At 49.3% G+C, this 20,163-nt stretch overlaps 1 protein-coding gene across 9 annotated transcripts in view; it reads right to left on the minus strand.

Moving 5' to 3' along the window:
• Positions 1-6,589: 6,589 nt before the first annotated feature.
• The window catches only part of BCL2L11 (BCL2 like 11), a 46,113-nt gene continuing 32,539 nt past the window's right edge, over positions 6,590-20,163 (minus strand). For 4 of the 9 annotated variants that reach the window (XM_082642647.1, XM_082642641.1, XM_082642644.1 and 1 more), the window contains one exon: positions 6,590-11,109. In XM_082642647.1, coding sequence (XP_082498773.1) covers positions 11,011-11,109 — 99 coding nt within the window. In that variant the 3' untranslated portion in view covers positions 6,590-11,010. Of the gene's footprint in view, positions 11,110-13,856; positions 16,085-20,163 lie in introns of those variants that run through there. The other 5 variants (XR_014295927.1, XR_014295926.1, XR_014295928.1 and 2 more) reach the window with 5 other exon arrangements.

Below are 20,163 nucleotides of genomic sequence, written 5' to 3' on the forward strand. Positions count from 1 at the left end.
CCGAGGCTCTGGTCCCTCTGTCTGGTCTCTTCTCCCAGCTCTTGGCTGGCTGCTCCTGGCTCATCCTGAGGGCTCAGAGGAAAGGCCTTCCTTGCCAATGGTCCAGATGTCAAGGTAACAGAAAGGATTTACTTTTTAAGAAAATGAGCCAGGGGACTTCCCTGGTGGTGCAGTGGTTAAGAATCCGCCTGTCAATGCAGGGGACATGGGTTTGAAGATCCCACATGCTGCAGAGCAACTAAGCCCGTGTGCCACAACTACTGAGCCTGCGCTCTAGAGACCACGAGCCACAACTACTGAGCCCGCGTGCCTAGAGGCCACGCACCGCGAAGAGCAGCCCCGCCTCTACCCAACTAGAGGAAGCCTGGGCACAGCAAGGAAGACCCAACGCAGCCAAAAATAAATAAATGTATAGGAAAAAAAAAAGCCAGATCTTCCACATCCAGGGCTTTCTGTGTCAGGCTTCTCAGCACAAATAAGTGACACATATTGACATGAAGGTCATGGTTGAATAACGGGGGGAAGAGTTACTGACAGAGCCACAAGTTCTCCTTTCCTGTTAGAGGGGCCTTAAGAGGCCGCTGGATGCCCTTGGAAGACCCCAGCCAGAACCCCAGCCTCTCCTCATGCCTCTGCAGAGATGGCTCCCAGCCCAGGGCCCCTGGAGCAAGAGGACAGGGCAGGAGTGAGCCTGGGCCTTGGGCAGCAGGACTGAACTGCTGTCCCTTTAAATTGGTCGGTTTCTGCATCCTCACTGGGGAGATGAATCCTCAGCTACAGACATGAGTCAAAGTTTGTCGAGAAAACTGTGCACTTGACTGTACGTATTTGTACCTCCATATGTATATTTTTTTTTTTTTGAAAAGAGAGAAGAGGGGACTTCCCTGGCGGTCCAGTGGTTAGGACTTCGCCTTCCAATGCAGTGGGCGCGGGTTCGGTCCCTGGTTGGGGAGTTAAGATCCCACATGCCTCACAGCCAAAAAATCAAAATGTAAAACAGAAACAATATTGTCAAAAATTCAATAAAGACTTTAAAAATGGTCCACATTGAAAAAAGTCTTAGAAACAAACAAACAAACAATGAGCAGAAAAACACATGAAGCAGTGAGCAGGCCAGTGAGATGTAAGAGGTAGAGGAGATCTGACCATGCAGGGGCTCTGGGCACTGCAGAGCTGGAGCGGAGGCATCGCATGGCAGGCTGCTGCGGGCCGGGGAAGCTCTGGGGAACATCTTCCTGCGCCAGGTCTGGGGGCGACGGTGCCAGGGCGAACGGGAGAGAGTGGATCCTGTTCCCAACGGATACACGCCAGGCCGTCCTGGACCTATGTCACTCACTCTACGTTCTAGTGGAGAGACCACCCTTGGGGGTTCTGTGACCCCTTTGCTCCATCACCCTGGCACCAAGATGCCGCCACTAACATGGCCTTACGTGTGAACAAATGTCTGGGAGCTGCTCCACCCCGGTGGTGGCATGAGTGGGACAGTGGGCAAAGAATGAGGGGGCCACCGCTTCCCCCAGACCGAGGCCACGCCTTACAGGGCAACTGGCAGCAGTCAGCAGGCTCAGGCCATACCCAGCACCCTTGGGACAACCCACACATCAGCAGCAGGCCCTCAGGCAAGGTCACCAAGAGTTGCAGGAGGTCTGAGGCAAGAAATGCGGGACCCGGGCCTCCAGAGGGAGGCGAGCCATTGGTCAAGCTGAAATGCCCTGGAGGCCAGAGACGCAAGCAAAGCCTGGGGTCTGGAGTGCCCACCCCCTCCCTCCCCTACAAGGTGGATTTGGAACAGGCCACAATGGCGTGAGTCCCCAGAATGCCCGGAACTCTTCTGAGGCCGGCAGCCTCATGGGCATCTCCTCCAAGGCAGACCCTGCCTGGCCTCAGCCTCCCACACCTGCTCCGCTGGGACCTGAGAGGGGGACGGAGGAACAGGCGGACGTATGTGCGCTGGCAGAGCCACACTGCCCGGCTTCACACCCCAGCTCTGCGACCCACGAGCTCGGTGACCCTCGGCAAGCAGATTAAATGCCCCGTGACTCAGTTTCCCTATCTCGGCACCTGGGGTCATAACGGCAGTTTCTTTAAAGGGCTGTTTGTTTGTTCTGAGATGATGGGGTGCTGCAAACAGGACCTCACACATACCAGGTACCCAAGGGTTAGTTGTCACAGTAGGTGATGGGGGTTAGGGTGTGGGGCTCTGGGAGCCGGATGGGGGTTGGGCGAGACACCCAGGGGAGCTGCAGGGTTCTCGCTCTCCAAGCTCCGGAAACAGCTCCCTCTGCGATTCCAGTACAGAATTCTACTGTGGTCTCTCCGCTTACTGGCCTTGAGACCCTGAGCAATAGTAGCATGTCTGAGGTTTAAGCACGTTTATATTTTTATCTGCACCTGGGAGATGGTAGGATCTTAATACACATACTTGGATTGAATAAATTGTTTAGACAGATGACCACCTAGAGGACTAAAAATGTAATGAGGTGGTACGAGCGTTACGTGAAGATGTCCTTCCGGGCCAGAAAGCCTACAACGGACCATGGCACCTTTAGGGTGTATTGTGAGAATGGTTCCCCAAGTTTGATCTTGTTTAGTCAGTAGATTGAGGGGTTACTACAGAGCTAAGTCTCCCAAAATCTGCTTTAAGGAGACAAAGCTGAGCAGCTAGGATAATTTCACCTTCCCGAATCCCTTTTGGAAATGCATGTCATATACGGGATGACATGCCAGAAACAAGGGCCTTCTACTGTATCTTCTTCTTGGTACTAAATTCTCCTAAGGACTTAGGGCTTGCCTCAGGAAAGAGAGGTTTCAGGCAAAGGAGGCCCCGTGGTAGAAGTGAGACAATGAGATAGCATCCGTTTGCCTTGTCATTTCCCTTCTCCTCACAGCCCCGTCCTGGTCTCGCCCAACCTACCTCAACCTATCACCTCACCCCTTCTGAATTCGTACTGTTTATAGGGGGCCTCCTAACAGCCCTTGACTCAGCCTTTCCTGACAGGTAGGAATGAATCAGCACTTCAGGCTGCCAGCCACAGCATCTGACTTAGCACAGAGAGAACTTATGGGAGGGGCCCTGCGCTCAAGGAACAAACAGGAAGTGTGGAGACCAGGCACAGGCACGCCGGCAGCAGGCACCACGGCCAGGGAATGCACATGTGCCTCCCTGTGTACCCAGCTACAAGGATGCTGCACTCCCATCAGCCCCTTCTTTTTTTTTTTTTTTTTTTTTTTGCGGTACGCGGGCCTCTCACTGCCGTGGCCTCTCCCGTTGCGGAGCACAGGCTCCGGACGCGCAGGCTCAGCGGCCATGGCTCACGGGCCCAGCTGCTCCGTGGCACGTGGGATCTTCCCGGACCGGGGCACGAACCCGTGTCCTCTGCATCGGCAGGCGGACTCTCAACTACTGCGCCACCAGGGAAGCCCCCGTCAGCCCCTTCTTGCCTCGCTTGCTCCAGGTTCAAAGTGCCGGGGAAGAGTGGTGGATTGGCCCAGCTTAGGCCACGGCTGCCGGCGGCTGTCCTGGGGGCAAGGAAAGTTTCAAAGGTGGAAGGCAAGGGTGGGGGGCAGGCACACAAAGAGCAACTGTGGTGGCAGTAAGAAAGGGGGAGTGGGTGGGCTGGATGCTGGCTGATCCCCATCCCTCCCCCTAGAGAAAAGCTCACAAGAAATGTGCAGGCTGTATGGGAAGAAACGTCAAGGGTACTAACAGCATCCGAAAGAAGCCTAAGAGATGAAAATACGAGCTGGCCGCCTTGGAAAACGTCTTGGGAAAACGGCAACGCTCTCTAAATGAGTATGGTCATCGCAGTCCCAAATTAAGACACCCACCGAACTTTGCAAGATGCTTAAACTAATTCCATAATGCACGTGAAAGACAAAATGTGGAATGGCAGGACAATCTTGAAAAATAAAGACGAGAAATTCAAAACATATTACGAAACCACAGTAATTAGCATAATGTAGATGCAAACAAAAAGATCACTGGGAGAAAGAAGAGCTGAGAAACAGAACCACATAATAGGAGAATTTGGTAGATGTCAAAGAGCCATTTCACGTGAAGCAAAGAGGACAGTCCTGGCTGTCTATGGGGGAAAAAATAAAGTTAGATTCACATTATATCATTAAAAGAAAAAAATCCAGGTGGGTTAAAGATGAAAACAACCTGTAGCGTTACATGAAGAATATATCACAAAATATATTTAAAACTTTGGCCTAGGGAAGGACTCTTAAAATACAAAATACAGAAACCTAAGTAAGATTAATAAATCTGACTTCTAAAGTGGTGAGAACTACATCAAATACACCACAGCAGTTGGAAGACATGCAGTGGAATAAAACCTACGTTCACAAAAAAGATGTGTTCAAGAATATTCATAGAAGGTTTATTCATCCTAGCCCAAACTGTAAGAGCTCAGGTGTTCATTAATAAGACAACAGAGAAAGTGTGGTCTGTTCCTACAACAGAATACTACTCAGCAAGAAAAAGGAAATTACTGATGATTTTAACGTGCTGAGCAAAAAAGAAATCAGACACAAAAGACCACATACTGCATGATCCCATTCACACTCTACCTAAAAAGTAATTTATGGTGGAAAAAAATCAAATCAGAACTGAGGTCACCCCTGGAGGCAAGAGGGGAGGGACTGCCTCAGAGGGAGCATGAGGGAACTTTCAGGAGTGATATATTTTGTGATATATTCTTCATGTAACGCTACTGTTTGTTTTCATCTTTAACCCACTTGGATTTTTTTTTTAATGATATAATGTGAATCTAACTTTATTTTTTTCCCGCATAGACAGCCTTATCTTGATAGCGGTTTGGGTGACATCTTCATCCTCGGTCAAAACTTAGCAAATGCATACTTAAGAGTTGTTGTATTGCCTGTACATTTTATCTCAGAAAACATTTATAAAAAATTAATGAACTCTAAATGATATACGTGTTGAAGTATTTAGGGATAAGGCTGCTGATGACTACGATTTCCTTTGAAATGCATCACAAGGTAAGATGCAAGAATGGATGGATAGATACAGAATCAAGGAAATAGAGTAAAACGTGAAAGGTAGAATCTAAGTGGTGGGTATATGGGTGTTCTCTGTACATTCTTTCAACTTTTCTGTATGTTTGAAAATCTCCATAATAAAATGTTGAGAAAAAAAGATAACAGACTGGAGGAAACGTATTTCCAAGATATAAGAGATTTTTACCCAGAATATACAAAGAGCTAATTATCAATAGGAAAAATAAAAAACCCAACTGAAAATAAGCAAAGGCCTTTAGAAAAAAAGCAGATGCCAACAATGTCTGAAAAGAGCATCCTCTCTGAAAGTGGAAAATTTGAATATAGACAACAGCACCCCCCTTCCCCCTCCAGGCTGGTATCATCTTGCGACGCTTGGCAGATGTCAGCCGGTGGTCGTGTGAAGCAGAACAGCCAGTTTGGCAGCACCTGTGAGTCTGTTGGAAGCTGCTAATCTCACCACCCTGAACCATCACCCAGCACGTCTCCTGCAGGCTGGTGAAGAATGGATCAGGCAGCGCCGAAGATGCAGAAAAGCCACAGCAGGACACCAGGCAAGGAGCTTCTACCCCTGTGTGCAGTGGTTAGAACGGAGTCACTACGGAAAAACCTATGACCTGCCGCTAAGTCAGAACCACATACTGGCTGTACAGCGTTTACAGAAAAGCAAAACTGCTGAATAAGTAAACACACACACAGACACACACACACACACACACACACACAGCACAGAAAATGGGCTGGAAAAATCCAAACTCCTGCCTTGCTGAGGAAGCAGGATGAGGAACATGAGCCAGAACAACCACTTGCTTTGAAATAAATGTACATATACACACATGTATTGCTTACCTAATTAAAATGAAAAGCATTAATCTATTACCAGTTTAAAACAAAGCTCACCCAGGCTTTAACTTTCCCAGAACTTATTTCAGAGCAAAAGTGGCAAATTACGTAATTTATTTAGGATTTTATAACCTATATCCCCCAATCAGCCTTCCATTTCTCTCTGCCATTCCTAAACCAGTTCACACCTACCACGTAGCACAGGTCTCTCAAAACTCCGTGGACCCTTGTAAGATGGCAGTGATCTCTCTCTCTCTCTCTCTCTCTCACACACACACACACACACACGTCGTCCAGGCACCTGTTGATTCGTGGCTTTGAGCAGGTGCTATAGAACAGCTTTCTATTAGAGTCAAACCAGACTTCCACCCTTTGAATTTTCTTCAAGTTATGAGACGGGGTGAGATGGCAGGGTTATCTGCTATAATCACTAATCAATACAGTTCAGATCTGTCACCTAGTACCACCCCCCATCCAGGTGCTGAGTCATACCTGACTACGTGGGCAGAAAACTTTGCAGTCGCTCTCCCCAGCCACTTCAAAACTTTAAAGAGTGGTTTGCTTTTAAGTATACTACACAGGATTGACTTCAAGCGAGAATTCACGAAATCTGCGTGTCCGTAGTACATTCTATGACTGATAAGAGCAGAGTGTGGGCGTGTATATATCCATATGATTTCAGCTGTTTCTCCATTTCCTGAAACAAATCAAACAGCTCACCAAAACTAGTTGAAAGTTTTATTTATATAAAATTCATTAAGAACATAAAAGATTGTTTCTTTAAAAAAAAATCTGCAGTTATTTACAGCAGTATTGCACAAGTAAAGTGGCAATTACCCTGTCAAAATTCATCAGTGCAAAACACAAGTAAGCCAGGGAAATTGCAATACATATGCTACATATGCTGGGTCCTAGGAAACAAGTTAGTGATGAATCAGTATACAGACAGATCAGTGCTATTTATAAATGAGTACCTGATGAGTTCTGATACAGTAACTAGTGGTCACAGAACCTGGACATAAAACGTAAGAGAGCTTCTAAAGTCTGAAATTCCCAAATAAAAGTAGTCAAGTTACTTAGCCGGGAGCTTGAGGCTGCTTCTTGCACACAATGCTGTTTGGAGCAGGACAGGAGTTACCCCAGCTGGTTTAGCGACACGCGTGGTCACATTCCTGCACACACGCGTGTGCGGGGTGGACACACGCAGGCACCAGGCTAAATCAGCAGGGATGACAGAGCCATCGACACAGAACTGCTAGGAAGTCTCTTTCAAGCTTCCATTTCTTAACAGCCAGTCCAGTGGGGCCCCCAACCTCTCTCGAAGGCTTTGGAGAAGCAGAAGGAAAGCGTCACCCTGAAGAAGCAGGTGGATCAAATGCAGGGACCGAATGGTTCAGGGCAGGGGCTGTACAATTAGTTCCCGAAGACACACAGTTTAGTTCGCACCTCGAAGCACAGGAAGCCACAGAGCGGGTGGAGGGAACTCAACTACTCATCAGTTGCCAGTGAGGGGTTAGTGGTGTGAAGAGGTCCTGAAGTCTCTCTGGAAGCAGAGGCCACTGGTCCCACTGTGCCTTCATCCTGCCTGGCCCCTGCCCTCAACAATCTCACGACGGCACCTCCAGAAGAAGACGTTTCCATTTCTCTGAACATGGTATTGTCAGGGATAAATTTTCAATGGAAAAAATCCTTCCCAACTGCCAATAACACATATTGGGTTGGCCCAAAAGAAGTTCGTTCGGGTTTTTCCATAAGATGTAATGGAAAAACCCGAATTTTTGCCCCCCCCCACGCCACATACACACACACACACGTATATGTTTTGGCTTTAAAATACGGCCTGGAGTTAACAGCATTTGCTTCCATGAGAAGCTAGCCATTTGGAACAAGAGAAAGTCACTGGAAAGTTCTAGAGTAGAATTTGACAGCCTGCTAGGTTTATGGTCTCTCGCTGGTGTCTAAACACAAACTTCATCATGAGGACAGCAAACTCTACAAATCTAAACCCATTTGACTAGAAATACCAGGAACCAAAGCTGGAGGGCCACCCCGGGGAGACCACGTGGCCTGCAGTGAGCTAACCAGTCGCCACCTCAGTTAAAGCAATTAACAGGACAGCAGGGGGTAGGGGTCAGGGAGGTCAACACTTTTCAGAATTTAAGACATTAAATAAGCTGGAAATAAATATACAACATCTCTACAAGTTACAGCATTATGAAACAGTAGGACACATTACACAGAAAAAGAATCTACAATATTTACAATCCTCAATTCTGAAAAAGTTTAGTAAAAAGTGATTTTTTTTTTTTTTTACTCATTTATGCTGTACAAAATTTTACAAGAAAGGTAAAGGAAACATAATAATTGCACACAGACGTTTGGCTCAGTTGATAAGTAAAATATGACTTCCTAATCTAATAAATAGTCAAAATATATACAATATTAAGAAGGGGAAACAGGAGAAAGCTGTCGTCTACTGTGTACATTTTTTGTTTTTGTTTTTTTAACTCGGAAGAAATTTTCACCTGGTTTCTCCACAACCAAGAAAAAAAAAATTCTTCATAAACAGGAGTCCAGGTAATTTGCAGATTCACTCATGAAGTTAATTTTGTGTGTGTTTATTGCATTTCTGTGAAAAGTCACAGGACACTTTCTACAAACCTCACATGAGACGAGGTGGTCAAGGCACAAAACCCGCATTCAGTTTCCAAAAAGGGATGGAGTTATTTTTTCTCTATAAAAAGTCAAAGAAAGGAAAAATAAGAAGTCAAAGGTACACCCACAGTGGGTATACTTTCTGCAGGGAGGCATCTTGATAAACAGATACGTACAGTACAGAGACGTCTAGTCACCTCTCTTAAGTCCTGGGGCAACATCCTCTTAATACTTCTACAATTCATAGAATCTCTACTTTCCTCACCAGCTGCTTCCACGGCCAGCCCGGGGGCCTGGAGGCCGCCGAGCCCGAGGTAAACTTGCACGTGGGCGAGCAAGCACTCAGCCCCCGGGCACCAGGGCTGAAGGAACAGAATAAAGTGCTCCAGTCCGAGAGACTGGCCCGTATAGAGTATGGAGGTCCTGGGAGGGGAGCGGCCCAGAACCAAATACGTCTTTGGTGTGTGTGTCCAGCAGGCCCACGGCTGCAATTCCACCAACCACCTTAACAACCGCGTGGACTTGAGGACCCTGCAGAGGGGTTCAAGACATGCCAAGGACACAAGCTGAGACTCAACACGGCTTTACAACAATTCAAGACCCCAAGAAGATATCTGGGGAAAAGAAAACTTTTAGAAGGAAGAATATTTGGAGTCAAATATCTCTACCTAAGGAAAAAGTGTATATGCAACATATATATATATACTTATATAAAATTATGAAGATACAAAAATGAATCAATTTTTCCAACTGATAACGTGAAAACACTGGTTCTCGACAAAAGCAAATACGATATTGTTGTTGGCGCTGTTGACTCATCTGAAAAATCACGTATCTTTTTTTTTAAAAAGCTGTTTAATGATCTGAGGTTTCTAAAACTTTAAGAGTGATGGGGTTCACAGAACGATCTCCACCTCCCCTCTTTCAATGCTCCCTAATCTGTCTTTCTTGGGTCTCCCCAGTAGTTTAACTGCCTTTGAAAAGACTGACCAACTCGTGGGCTTCCATTCTCTGCCATAATCATGGCAGGCGCGGAGGAAGGGAATCCCCAACAGAAGTGGCTGCATGCAGGGGGCCTGACAAAATCCAGCCGTCCCAAGAGAAGTGGAACAAGTGACACAGACAGCTGTCAGAAGGCCAAGGGACCATTTCAGACTTGTGTCCAACGGGGTTTTTTATGGAACTGCTGAGAGCAGAACTAAGTCTGTATTTCAGAGAGTGGGAACCAAGTGTTAGCCATCAAAAGCCAGATGAACTCTGAGCTGGACAAAAAGCCAGGATGCCCAGGAAACGGCTGTCTCAAGTCCCGCCCATAGCCTGCGCCAATTCCCACAAGGGCTCGAGCTTGGATACCTCGACGGAACTCGGCTGCACGTGGGCATGTTAACCACCTGGGGCCTTAGGCTGAGAGTCCATCCTGTGATATGGGAAGGCCTGCATCCAGAAAAGCCAACAGTGCATACCTTGTGTTATGACTGTCATTACCTCTTCAGGACACTTCTAAACGACAAGCCCATCAAAATCCAACGAAAACCAACATCGAGCATCTCCCAGTGAGTAAGCTACCAACAGACAAACAGACCTATGTCTGATACAGGCAGATACTAACTCATGTTCAGACCCAATTATACTTTTTACCATGAAAATACACTGGACCAAATGTGTGCATCAGTGTCCCGACAGGCTGCAGGAGCATCACCAAAGGACGTAAGGAGAAACACAAAAAGAGTCTGAAATTTTGCCACAGATGCAACTGAATTTAAGGAGGTAAGTAGATATTTACAAAATGGGAGTGGCACATCAATACAGGCTGACAAGAGACCCCTCTCCCCCTTTTACCAGTTCCACTCACAAGAACTTTTTTGGTATTAATAATAATGACTTAAAAAAAAAAAAAAGGTCCAAGAAGCAATGGCAGGGAAGGGAGGGGCCACATCATACCTCTCCTGTTTAAAAATGCTGTATGGTGACCTCTAAAAATAAACTAAGGCAGCTTTATAAATCAGCTGGCTCAGTTTCCACTGCAGAGTTTACACAATCCTCTGAGAGTAGGCAAAAGGTTCTTAAAATTTTAGTACAAAAATCACTCACGAGTTGGTTAAAAAGTTTCCGTTTCCTTTTTGAAAAACCTGTTCTTATCAAAAGGTGGGGGAAAAAAAAAACAACACACGGCATGTAAACACCATTCTTGCATAAAATCCTGCTCCAAAGAACCATGATTTGTACAATGTTTAAAAAGAGAATCCTCCCTCATTTACATTCACAACAAGCTTCTGTTAGAAAGTCGGCCGCGTGGTGATGATGAAAGACAAGGTCAGGTCCACGTGCAGCTCGGTGTCCTCCGGGGACACGCCGGCAGGCTCCCCGCCTGCCCCCTCCGGCGAGGGACCTCGGGCTGCACAGCAAGGGCACCGAGACACCGAGGTGCTGGGCTTGTCGGTCTGAATGAGCAAAATGTCTGCACATCCCGGCTCCGTGAGGAACCCGCTGTCACTGCATCCTCCACACCAGACGGATGATGTGGCGTAACAGTCGTAAGATAACCATTTGCGGGTGACCTTCGGCTGCTTGGTGATTATTCAGAAAGACCTGAAACAACAAAAGGAAAGCTCCTTACTTTCCAGCCCCGACTTATTTTGGGGCTTGGCAGGGGGAACCCATATTTAAGGGAACAACCAATCCCATCTGAACAGCTATGAAGGTGCCTCTTAAAGGGCCACTTCTTCCCTGAGACGTCACTGCAAAAAAGAGCAGGCACACCAAATGATGGTTTTCTTTAAAGCGACCAAAGGGATGTTTGGAAAGCTCAAAGTGAATCCCTGAATCTGTCCCCCCCCCCTTTTTTTTTAAATTGTAAACTCTTGTAAATTCTTCTTTGGAATAAAGGAGGCTTTTACCATTTATTTGTGAGTTGCAATTTTTCCCTGTATTCCCCCATTCAATCTGGGCTGCCACAATCAGACAGACAGAAAGCGTGAGGACACTTTTTTCTGGCATCTGTAGTGGAAATCTCAGCAGACAGTAACTGCCCCGGGTCTGTCAAATAGATGCACTGTTTCCCCTTCTAAAAACCACAGGTGACGCCATCGCTGGCCGGAGCTGCCTCGATCAGGAAACGTAGCAACCATTGGAAAATGAGTATCCCCACTGGCTCTGCGCAGGTGCTGGAGAAAAGCCACTCCAAGTCCCGGAGTTGGGGGGGGGGGGTCCCGTGAAGAGAGGCACAGGTAAAGCAGATGGAAGAGAGGAAAGAAAGAACCTGGTGGATGCGAGGTAACCACCCTACTGCCCAAGTTACCAACATTCAAATACGTTTCAGACTCCCTCAGGGGTGAGTTTCGGGTGGCTGTCATTTACTTGAGAAATCAGTGATTCGGGGTAATTTGCCCTAAGAAGCTAAATAAAGTGGAGCACTGATGCGCCACCGTGCCTCTGGCTGTCGGTGGGCAGCTCCGCTGGGTAAGCGCTGTTGGTCCAGTGCTACGGCCACGGTCACCGACACAGGCGGCATCAACCACTGGCCCCTCCAGTACCCCGGAGTGGCAGGCAAAGAGCGATGAAAAATAGAAAAGCCCTGTTTGCCGGGGACCACCACGGGATCATGACAAGCTGAGAAACTGTTCCAAAGGCAACGGCCAGGGTATTTCAAGGTCTCAGGGGTCCTTGGGTCTTCCACCTTCGAGCTCTAATCCATTTTGCAGGTTAAGAGCAGGGTGTAAACTCAGAGCAGCCAAAGCTGGCAACAGAGCACATCTGCCTCCATGTCAGGAGCTGTGACCGGTTTCCCTGTTCAGGTCTGAAATCCACACCCCAGGCCAGCTCCCTGCTCTGTCTGGAGTGCTCCACCAACCCCCTTCTCACTCCGGCGGGCTGGGGGGCGCTTTCCAACACACATCCACGGGACCACTGGCCACGGGGCAGGCTGAGGACAGGCGTCCCCTTCCCAGACACAATCGCTGTCCACAGACGCGAGCTGCAAGCAGAGCTCCCTCTTTGCCACTGTTTACACAGCCCTCTGGGGCTCGCTGTACGGGATGGAATTGTGATAAGGCCGGAGCACTTCCCTTGCTCCTTCCAGAACCAGGAACCAGACTGGAGGAAATCAGCTTTATGTAAGCGATTCCTGTAGAGGCGCTCCGTAACCACAGTCTGCGATTTTTATCTGCTTGACACACAAGATTGCTTTGTTTTGATTTAACTTTCAAAATTACTTTGCTTCTTCTGGGTGAGAATAATTTAGGGGAAGGTTAATTTTAGTTGAGACTAATATTAACAGGTTGAAAGAGGCTTATTCAAAATAAAACCACGACTTACTAAAATGAAGAAAGCGTATGCAGAGCTGAGCTAAACTATCACTTCAAGGTGGGAAATCTCAAGCCAAACAGTTGTCACTGCTGGCCTCAGCAGGACCGGAGAATGGAGTCAAAATGACGCCACGAGGGGACTGGGTCACACAGTAGGGACAGACGCCAACTGTTGACACTTAGCCAATTTTATATTCCAGAACTGGCAGCGTCTGAGAGGAGAAACCTTCCACGCACCCTTGAGGACAGCAGGTGTAGGATGAGAGAAGTCTTCCCGAGTTTTTTAGATTGTTGCTTTCGTGTCACGTGAAAATAATATGGGGGGGTATGCAAAGACATGCCAGGGTGGCAGGGGAATGCAAGAAAGATCTGTTAAAAGGAACACCCAGTCCCTGACAAATGAGAAGATGCTACAACATCTGGGTTAGCGAGGATATGGGGACACCTGGCCCCTCGACAGCACGCGTGACAACACGGCACACGCCGTTAAACCGGCAAATGATTGCTTTTGGACGACATTCCATGGAGGAAGCCATTACCACTGATTCCAAGAGCCCTGGCGGCCCAGAAAGCCCTCAACAGCTGGCAGAGCCCGCCGAAGCTGCTGCTGGCACAGCGTGGATGGCCCACACCTCACGAACAGCTGGAGGATGGGCAGCTGGTGCCAGGGCAGACGCGCTGCCCTCTGACACCTGCAGCCGTACTGGTCAGCTTCCTTACGGGAGTCACCGAGCACACGGTCTGGGCCTGACGATGGTAATGGCGGGCAGACGTGGTCGGCCCAGCCAGCATGAGATCTTAGGCTTCTGGCCTCCAGGAATGTGAAGAAATACATTTCTGCTGTTTAAGGCCCCCTGTCCGTGGTCCTGTGCTCTGGCCGTCCTAGCAAACTAATATACCCACTCATGCTTAATCATCATTCCTGGTCCTTCACCTTTTAAGTGAAAAACAAAACTTCTTAGCTCAGAGTTGCGTAATGCTGCTTTAGTCTAAATCATAAAAACACTTTAGAAAGATATATTACAATGATTCATCTGGGGAAAGAACTAAAAAACTAAATACACTCCTAGGTACAAACAATTGATGTCTTACACACACACATGTACAAAGTGCAGGATCCCATCCAACTGGGATTTTCATCTCCGCGGTCTAGATCAAGAAGTGGATTATTTGGGGTAACTAGCTTTTACGGCCATCCTGACAGTCCATGCTCCTCTCTGGCCGAGGGGCTCCGGCATCACAGGCAACGCTCGACGTCGTAGCCTGTCTGCACCCAGTTGAGTCTCGTGGGCATTCCTGGGTCGTCAGCACTGCGTGCAGGAGAGCACGGCGCAGCCCACCGTACAGGGCGCCCACAGTGCCACCATCAATGAGAAGAGCTCGAGAGAAAGCTGCCCTGTGTCAGGAGCCACAGGCAGGCAAGTGCAAGTTCCCACCTCGCAGACGGAAACACATCCACACGTTCCAGTGAAACCTGAAGCCTACAGCGAAACACAGTCAAGATGCGGAGGGTCCTTCTTGTCCAAAGAGCAACACGACAGCATCTCCTTTATGGAGCTTACACTCTGCTGAGGGACAGAGCCATGCGAACGAACACGATCTTGTGACAAGGGTAAAAAAGAGGTAAAGACAATGACAGAGAAAGAAGCATCGGCCAGAGAGGTGGGTGGCGGGGCCGGGAGAGTCGGGGCAGGGAGGCACAGCGCCAAGCGCCATGCTGAGTCAGAGGAAGAAGAGTTGCTGGGAGCAAAGGAGAGGGAATTATAGGAGCAGAGGCAGGGCCCTGCCCGCAGGAAGGAGCAGACGGCCTGGTAAAAATCGTAGTTTATGGGAAAACATAGTATTTGATTTTTCACAATAAGCCAGAATGAAAAGCAGTGTCAGATTCCAGGGCTGTTCCATCCAAGAATCGTCCCATAAAGGTGCTTGCGATGGACTCAGGAGCTCTGAGTTTCCCTGGACAGACTTGGGTTTTCTTTGAAGATGTGAAATATGACCTTGGAGACAGTGTCAAGAGCATTCAGCAGGGAATCCCAAACAGTTCCCTGCACGTCCACACCAGAGGCCACAGGCTCACCTGGGCGGCAGATGGGGTGCGCTGTTCCGAGGGTCTGCCCTGGAGTGGGGAGCCGGGTCCAGGCTGACTTGTCACGACCGGGGAGCAGCCCATATGTTGAGGAGCTGGGCCTCCGCATGGGGTGGGACAGGAGAGGAGGCTCAGGGACTGGACCCAGCGCCGGCGACCACCATGGCTGTAGCACCGGGACCGCCTCAGGTTGCACTCGAGACCACCAATCAAGTATCAGGGAATTTAATTACATTTTTTTTTTTTTTTTTTTTTTTGGTGGTATGTGGGGCTCTCACCGCTGCGGCCTCTCCCGCCACGGAGCACAGGCTCCGGACGTGCAGGCTCAGCGGCCATGGCTCACGGGCCCAGCCGCTCCGCGGCATGTGGGATCTTCCCGGACCGGGGCACGAACCCGCGTCCCCTGCATCGGCAAGCGGACTCCCAACCACTGCGCCACCAGGGAAGCCCTTAATTACATTTTAATGCCAAAACAACAATCACAACCAAACCAGGGAAGCGGGTGTGCGGCATGCAAAAGAGGCCTGGAGCCCAGGCTGCCCCGGGGAACTGGCCAGGTTGACCACAATGTACCTGCAGTGGGCTGCTCTGATCCCGCTTCACTCTCCTGCAGATGGAGAGGAGCCCAGCCTCTTTAAAGTACACAAGACACAGCAGGCCTTCGGACTTTGTGAGCCTGAGCTCAGGGACAAGAAGGATCGCCCACCGTCACCGATAAATGGAACAACCTGGCACACGCCTTTTCAGTCTTCACGGCCCCCCAAGCCAGCGTGGCTCTCCTGCCCTTTGACAGACGGGGCTTACGGATCAGGAACCACCAAGTAACCCTGACAGTTCATCTCAACTCCAGCTCAGTGCAGAACACACACTCACCAATCCGGGCTCCAAAGGTAGGGTCAAACATCGCTGGGCCAAGCGACTCGGTACGTACAACCCACAGGTACACTCAGCATTACTCAAGACGGCTTTCCGTCAAAACCACACAGATGCGCACAGTGCAATAAAAATCAAGGTTGAGGAAGATCACAGATGTTAAGAAAGAGACACTTACCCTGGGAACTAGGGCTGAGATTGGCTGCAACAGAACCACAGTTTAGGGAAGAGTTTCCTGGCAGTCAAGGACACAAGGACATTATTTTTCACCGTCTTATCAAAAAGAGCTCAGTACCAAACTCTAGGAGGCAAACCAAAAAGCAAGGTGTACCCGCAGAACTCGGAGACTCTGAGCAATTTTTTAAAACTTGTACAAAAGCTTGTTTCTTATAGAATTTCAACACTGAATGCCTAAGACATCCTAAACTTTTTTTTTTTTTAAGGTAGATACATTTTTAAGTGGGAACACGTTCTAGGAGACTGAATTCTGGACTCTGAGACCAGGAAGGACGCTGACAAAGAGAGAACCTCTTTGTCAGAGGATGGAGCGTCTGTCTGTCTGGATGGTGTCTGCTCCCCCAGGGGCGGTCACGGCATCTTCCAGAACAGTGCTGAGAGCTGCCATAATCACAGGTGACGGAGTGAGGCAAGGGACAGAGTGGCCCTGCTGATGGATGGAAGACCACCTCTACCCAATCACAACGCATCAACCTAAACGTTATTTTAAGGGACAAGCGCGTGACACAGAGGTCAGAGAGGAACAGGGCCCATGTGTGATGACTCACTGTGGAGACTTTCTGAGAAGACCTGGTCTCTCTCCACTTTAAGACCGAGAACCACCGTCAAAGGACATCTCAGCTCAGATTCCAGTGCAGGCTCCATATCCACTGCTGTTCTCAGGTGTCAGACATGCTACTGCAATGCTGCCCAAAAACCAAATTCACTTTCTATTTATCACCAAGGCAACATGGGCATTTGCATAGCCACTGACATGCTTTGATGTCAACACAGCTGTGGAAAGGGTGCCGGCGGAGCTCCCTGGCCGGATGCGGTGCCCCCCTCCACCCCAAGCACCAGAAGTGAGCTCTCCCACTAGGGTGATGATGTGATCCCCAAACGTCGCAGAAAGACTGCATCTGCACAGATCCCGCTTTCCAACTTTCAGTGCATCATTTCAAAGAATCTATTACAGGTACCGCTTTTGGTAGGACCAATACTCACTTCTCCCATTAACCTGGCATGCACTGGATTTTCTTAGTACAATACCTCCCCCTCCCCGCAGTATATCTCTAGGTAACTTGTCGGCCCCCAGGCCCCACGGCTCCAGCTGGCTGAAATGAAGAACCCTGGCCCGTGACCTTCGAGGTGTGTCACTACGTCAACCACGGAGAAGCCGGAGAGACGGCTCTTACAACTCCCGCACAAGGCACCATTAGACAAAATATTAGATGCAGAGCAAGAACACGCTGTTCTAAAATGCCCCGGCCTCCGACAAATGCTAATGAGATGTAAGCACTTTAACCGCAGCTCAAACCCCTCTGCTTTGGCTCAACTGGAAGAAGTCTAGCGGAGGATGACGTGATAGGCCGATTATTTCTGTATGTCTGCAGGAGGGCCGAGCCTCAAAGTACATCTCCATTTCCTCCTCAAGAGATTAAAAAAAAAACCCAGCTCGACCTCTCTGAAGTCCCCCTCCAGGCACCTGCGTCTCCCAATGGTTATGTGTTGATGGCCTGCGGTGCCTCAAGGGCCAGGCAGCCATGCAGGTGTGCCCACCTGCCACAGCCCAACGGCGCCCTCACGGGCAGTGTGAGCGAGCACACAAGCCACATCCAGCTTGGTGCCCACCCAGCCATTCACACACACACCAGCGCCTCAACCTCGGCTCACATCTGTGTAACCCAGACAGACGTGGCACGTCCGGGGTCCCCACCCCCCCCGCCCCTGGGGTCCCCCCCCCACGACATTTCCTTTAACGAGCTGGGTACTTAGCAGACACATAGGTGAACAAAGTTACTAGGGTCTCTCTATCCAAAGCTTAAAGACCGATGGAGAAAAGTCTCAACTACAGTTCAAAGTGAGAGAAGGCAGGATGGTAGCACGGGACAATGGACGGCATTTTCTAGATGCGTCTCTAAGTGCTTTGGTTTAATCGTCACTACATCCCTAAGAGGCTGACCGAAAATGGGGCTCCTGAAGGTGGACAGACGGAGTCTGACCCCGAGGTCCCTGCCGTTGTCTGTGAGCTGCATCTTACTATGAGATCACCCTTTGTCCCCCACAAGTCACGGAAAGCCCTCCGTTCAGCCCTCCACAGCCACGGTCTCCATGGAGATAATCTGAACCCCATGCTCTCCGGGAAGGTCTCAGGGAAACACAGCAGAGCCGATGTCACAGGAGGGAGGCTCTTCTCTCTCACACGCTCCGGCATCTCCGTGATGGGCTCATTCTCTTCATCTCATCATTGTCCGTGTGGTACGGATATGGCACGTGTCAGACAGGTGTGCAAGGCTCTTGAGACCGCAACTGCCCTATCCAACTCCATGGAAGACACTCATTAAACCTGAAAACTGTATCCCAAATAAATGGCAGGCATCAATTTATCCTGCCCACGGCTGGCTGTGCTACGAAAACTGTCATTCTATCAACCTGTGTGAGACAAATGTGGGGCATCATCTCATGAGATAGGATGGGCCCGGTTTTAATGTTTGATATGCAGATTTTTCATTATTCATTTCTCAGACAGTAACAGAAAGCATCTCATTTTGTTCAACTCCAACATGGGATTAACGAAGGCCTCAAAAGAGGGCCGTCTGAGAACATGCATCTCTGGACGTAAGTACGGTTTACGCTATTACCCAACAAACTACAATTCTGACCTCTCCCCGTCCACTAGCTACAGAAGACCATCTATAGAAGAATATCCCTTCCGAAAACGAGCATCAAACAGCACAGGGAATTTCACTTGTGAGGAAAGACAACACATACAGATTTCAAGTTCACATATAGTACAGCTGACCCTTGAACAATACGGGTTTCAACTGTGCAGGTTCACTTACACACGGAGCTTTTTCAGTACGGTACCTGTTTCATTTTACAGATCTTTACGTTAGCGAAGTGGGGGGAAAAGGTTGGGTTCAATATGAGATCACAGTATGTGGAATCAAAAGGACTAGAGTTTGAGTCCTGATCCTGTCCAAACAGTTTCAGCTTCCTGCCCTTGGGTGAGTCATTTATCAATTCCTTTGTCTTGAGGCAGGGATGGCAGTGCGTGGATTTTTGACTCCAAGGAGGGTCGGCACCCAGAGCCCCTTTGATGTTCCAGGGTCAACTTACATGAAAATGCTAATGTGTTGACACCAATTAAACTGTTGTTTCCCTCAGTACCAGTCTGCAAGCCACCTTTTCTTCTCCACTTTGTGTGGTTCAGGGCTGCACTTCCCTCTGTGTCGTTCGGTCAGTTCATGCCTGCACACGCCCGGGACAGAAGTAGGAGGCAGGCAGTGTGAACAAAAGATACACTGTCTCTCGTGATCAAACAATGAAAGGGTTTTCATCTACTTCTTGGCCCTTCTAGAGAGCCTGTCCTAGCATCACGTGCTGCTGTCCACTGCAGCCCCCCACCGGGACATCCCCATGCCACAGCTAACCAAGGGCAGCCTATTGGAGCACAGAGTGCCTTAGGCTGGACAAGCTGATGGCAAGGCAAGAAGGTGAGGGATCCCAGCCTCGGTACTGGGGGCAGGGGGGAGCCGGGGCATGCTGGTTAGAGAATGGGGCTGATCACCCCAAGAGCACGTGTCTTCACGTTCTCAAGGGTCTAGCACCCTCTCCATGGCCTCAGACTGCAACCCCAGCCAGGGCCAAGAATCCCATCCAATTGGACACCATCCCCAAGAACCTGCGGTGAGCACACAGCATCCCACGCCTGCAGGGGACCGGAGCCCACACTTGCTGACGCTCCCTCCAGCAGATGGGACCTCGACTTGCGCTCAAGCAATTTCTGAGTTGTGAAAGAAGCCAGCAGAGGCTATCAAAAACAACAGGAAAGCTGGCTGCCTCGGTGGAGGCCCCCAGCCATGGGGAAGAGGAGGCATCAAGGTGCCAGCTGCTGCAACACACACAGATGCCGCTGCACCGCGGCTCCCCACCAGCTGCTTGCACTCTTCAGAGAGCCCCAGAGAGAGACGCAGTTTCCCCACTGATGTCCCTGGCTGCCTGGTGTTCCCCGAGAGCCCTCGCCCTCCCTCCTCGGAATCTCACAGAGCTGGACATGGGGAGCTATGGAGCCAGGACACCGTATGGTTGCAGGTCATCCAGCAATGGATCCCAGAGCTCCACCACTTCTCTGGACCCTTGGGTTTTGTCCCACTACATGCT

Source organism: Mesoplodon mirus (assembly GCF_964341445.2).
Source record: "Mesoplodon mirus genome assembly, chromosome: 14".
Classification (NCBI taxonomy): Eukaryota; Metazoa; Chordata; class Mammalia; order Artiodactyla; family Ziphiidae; genus Mesoplodon; species Mesoplodon mirus.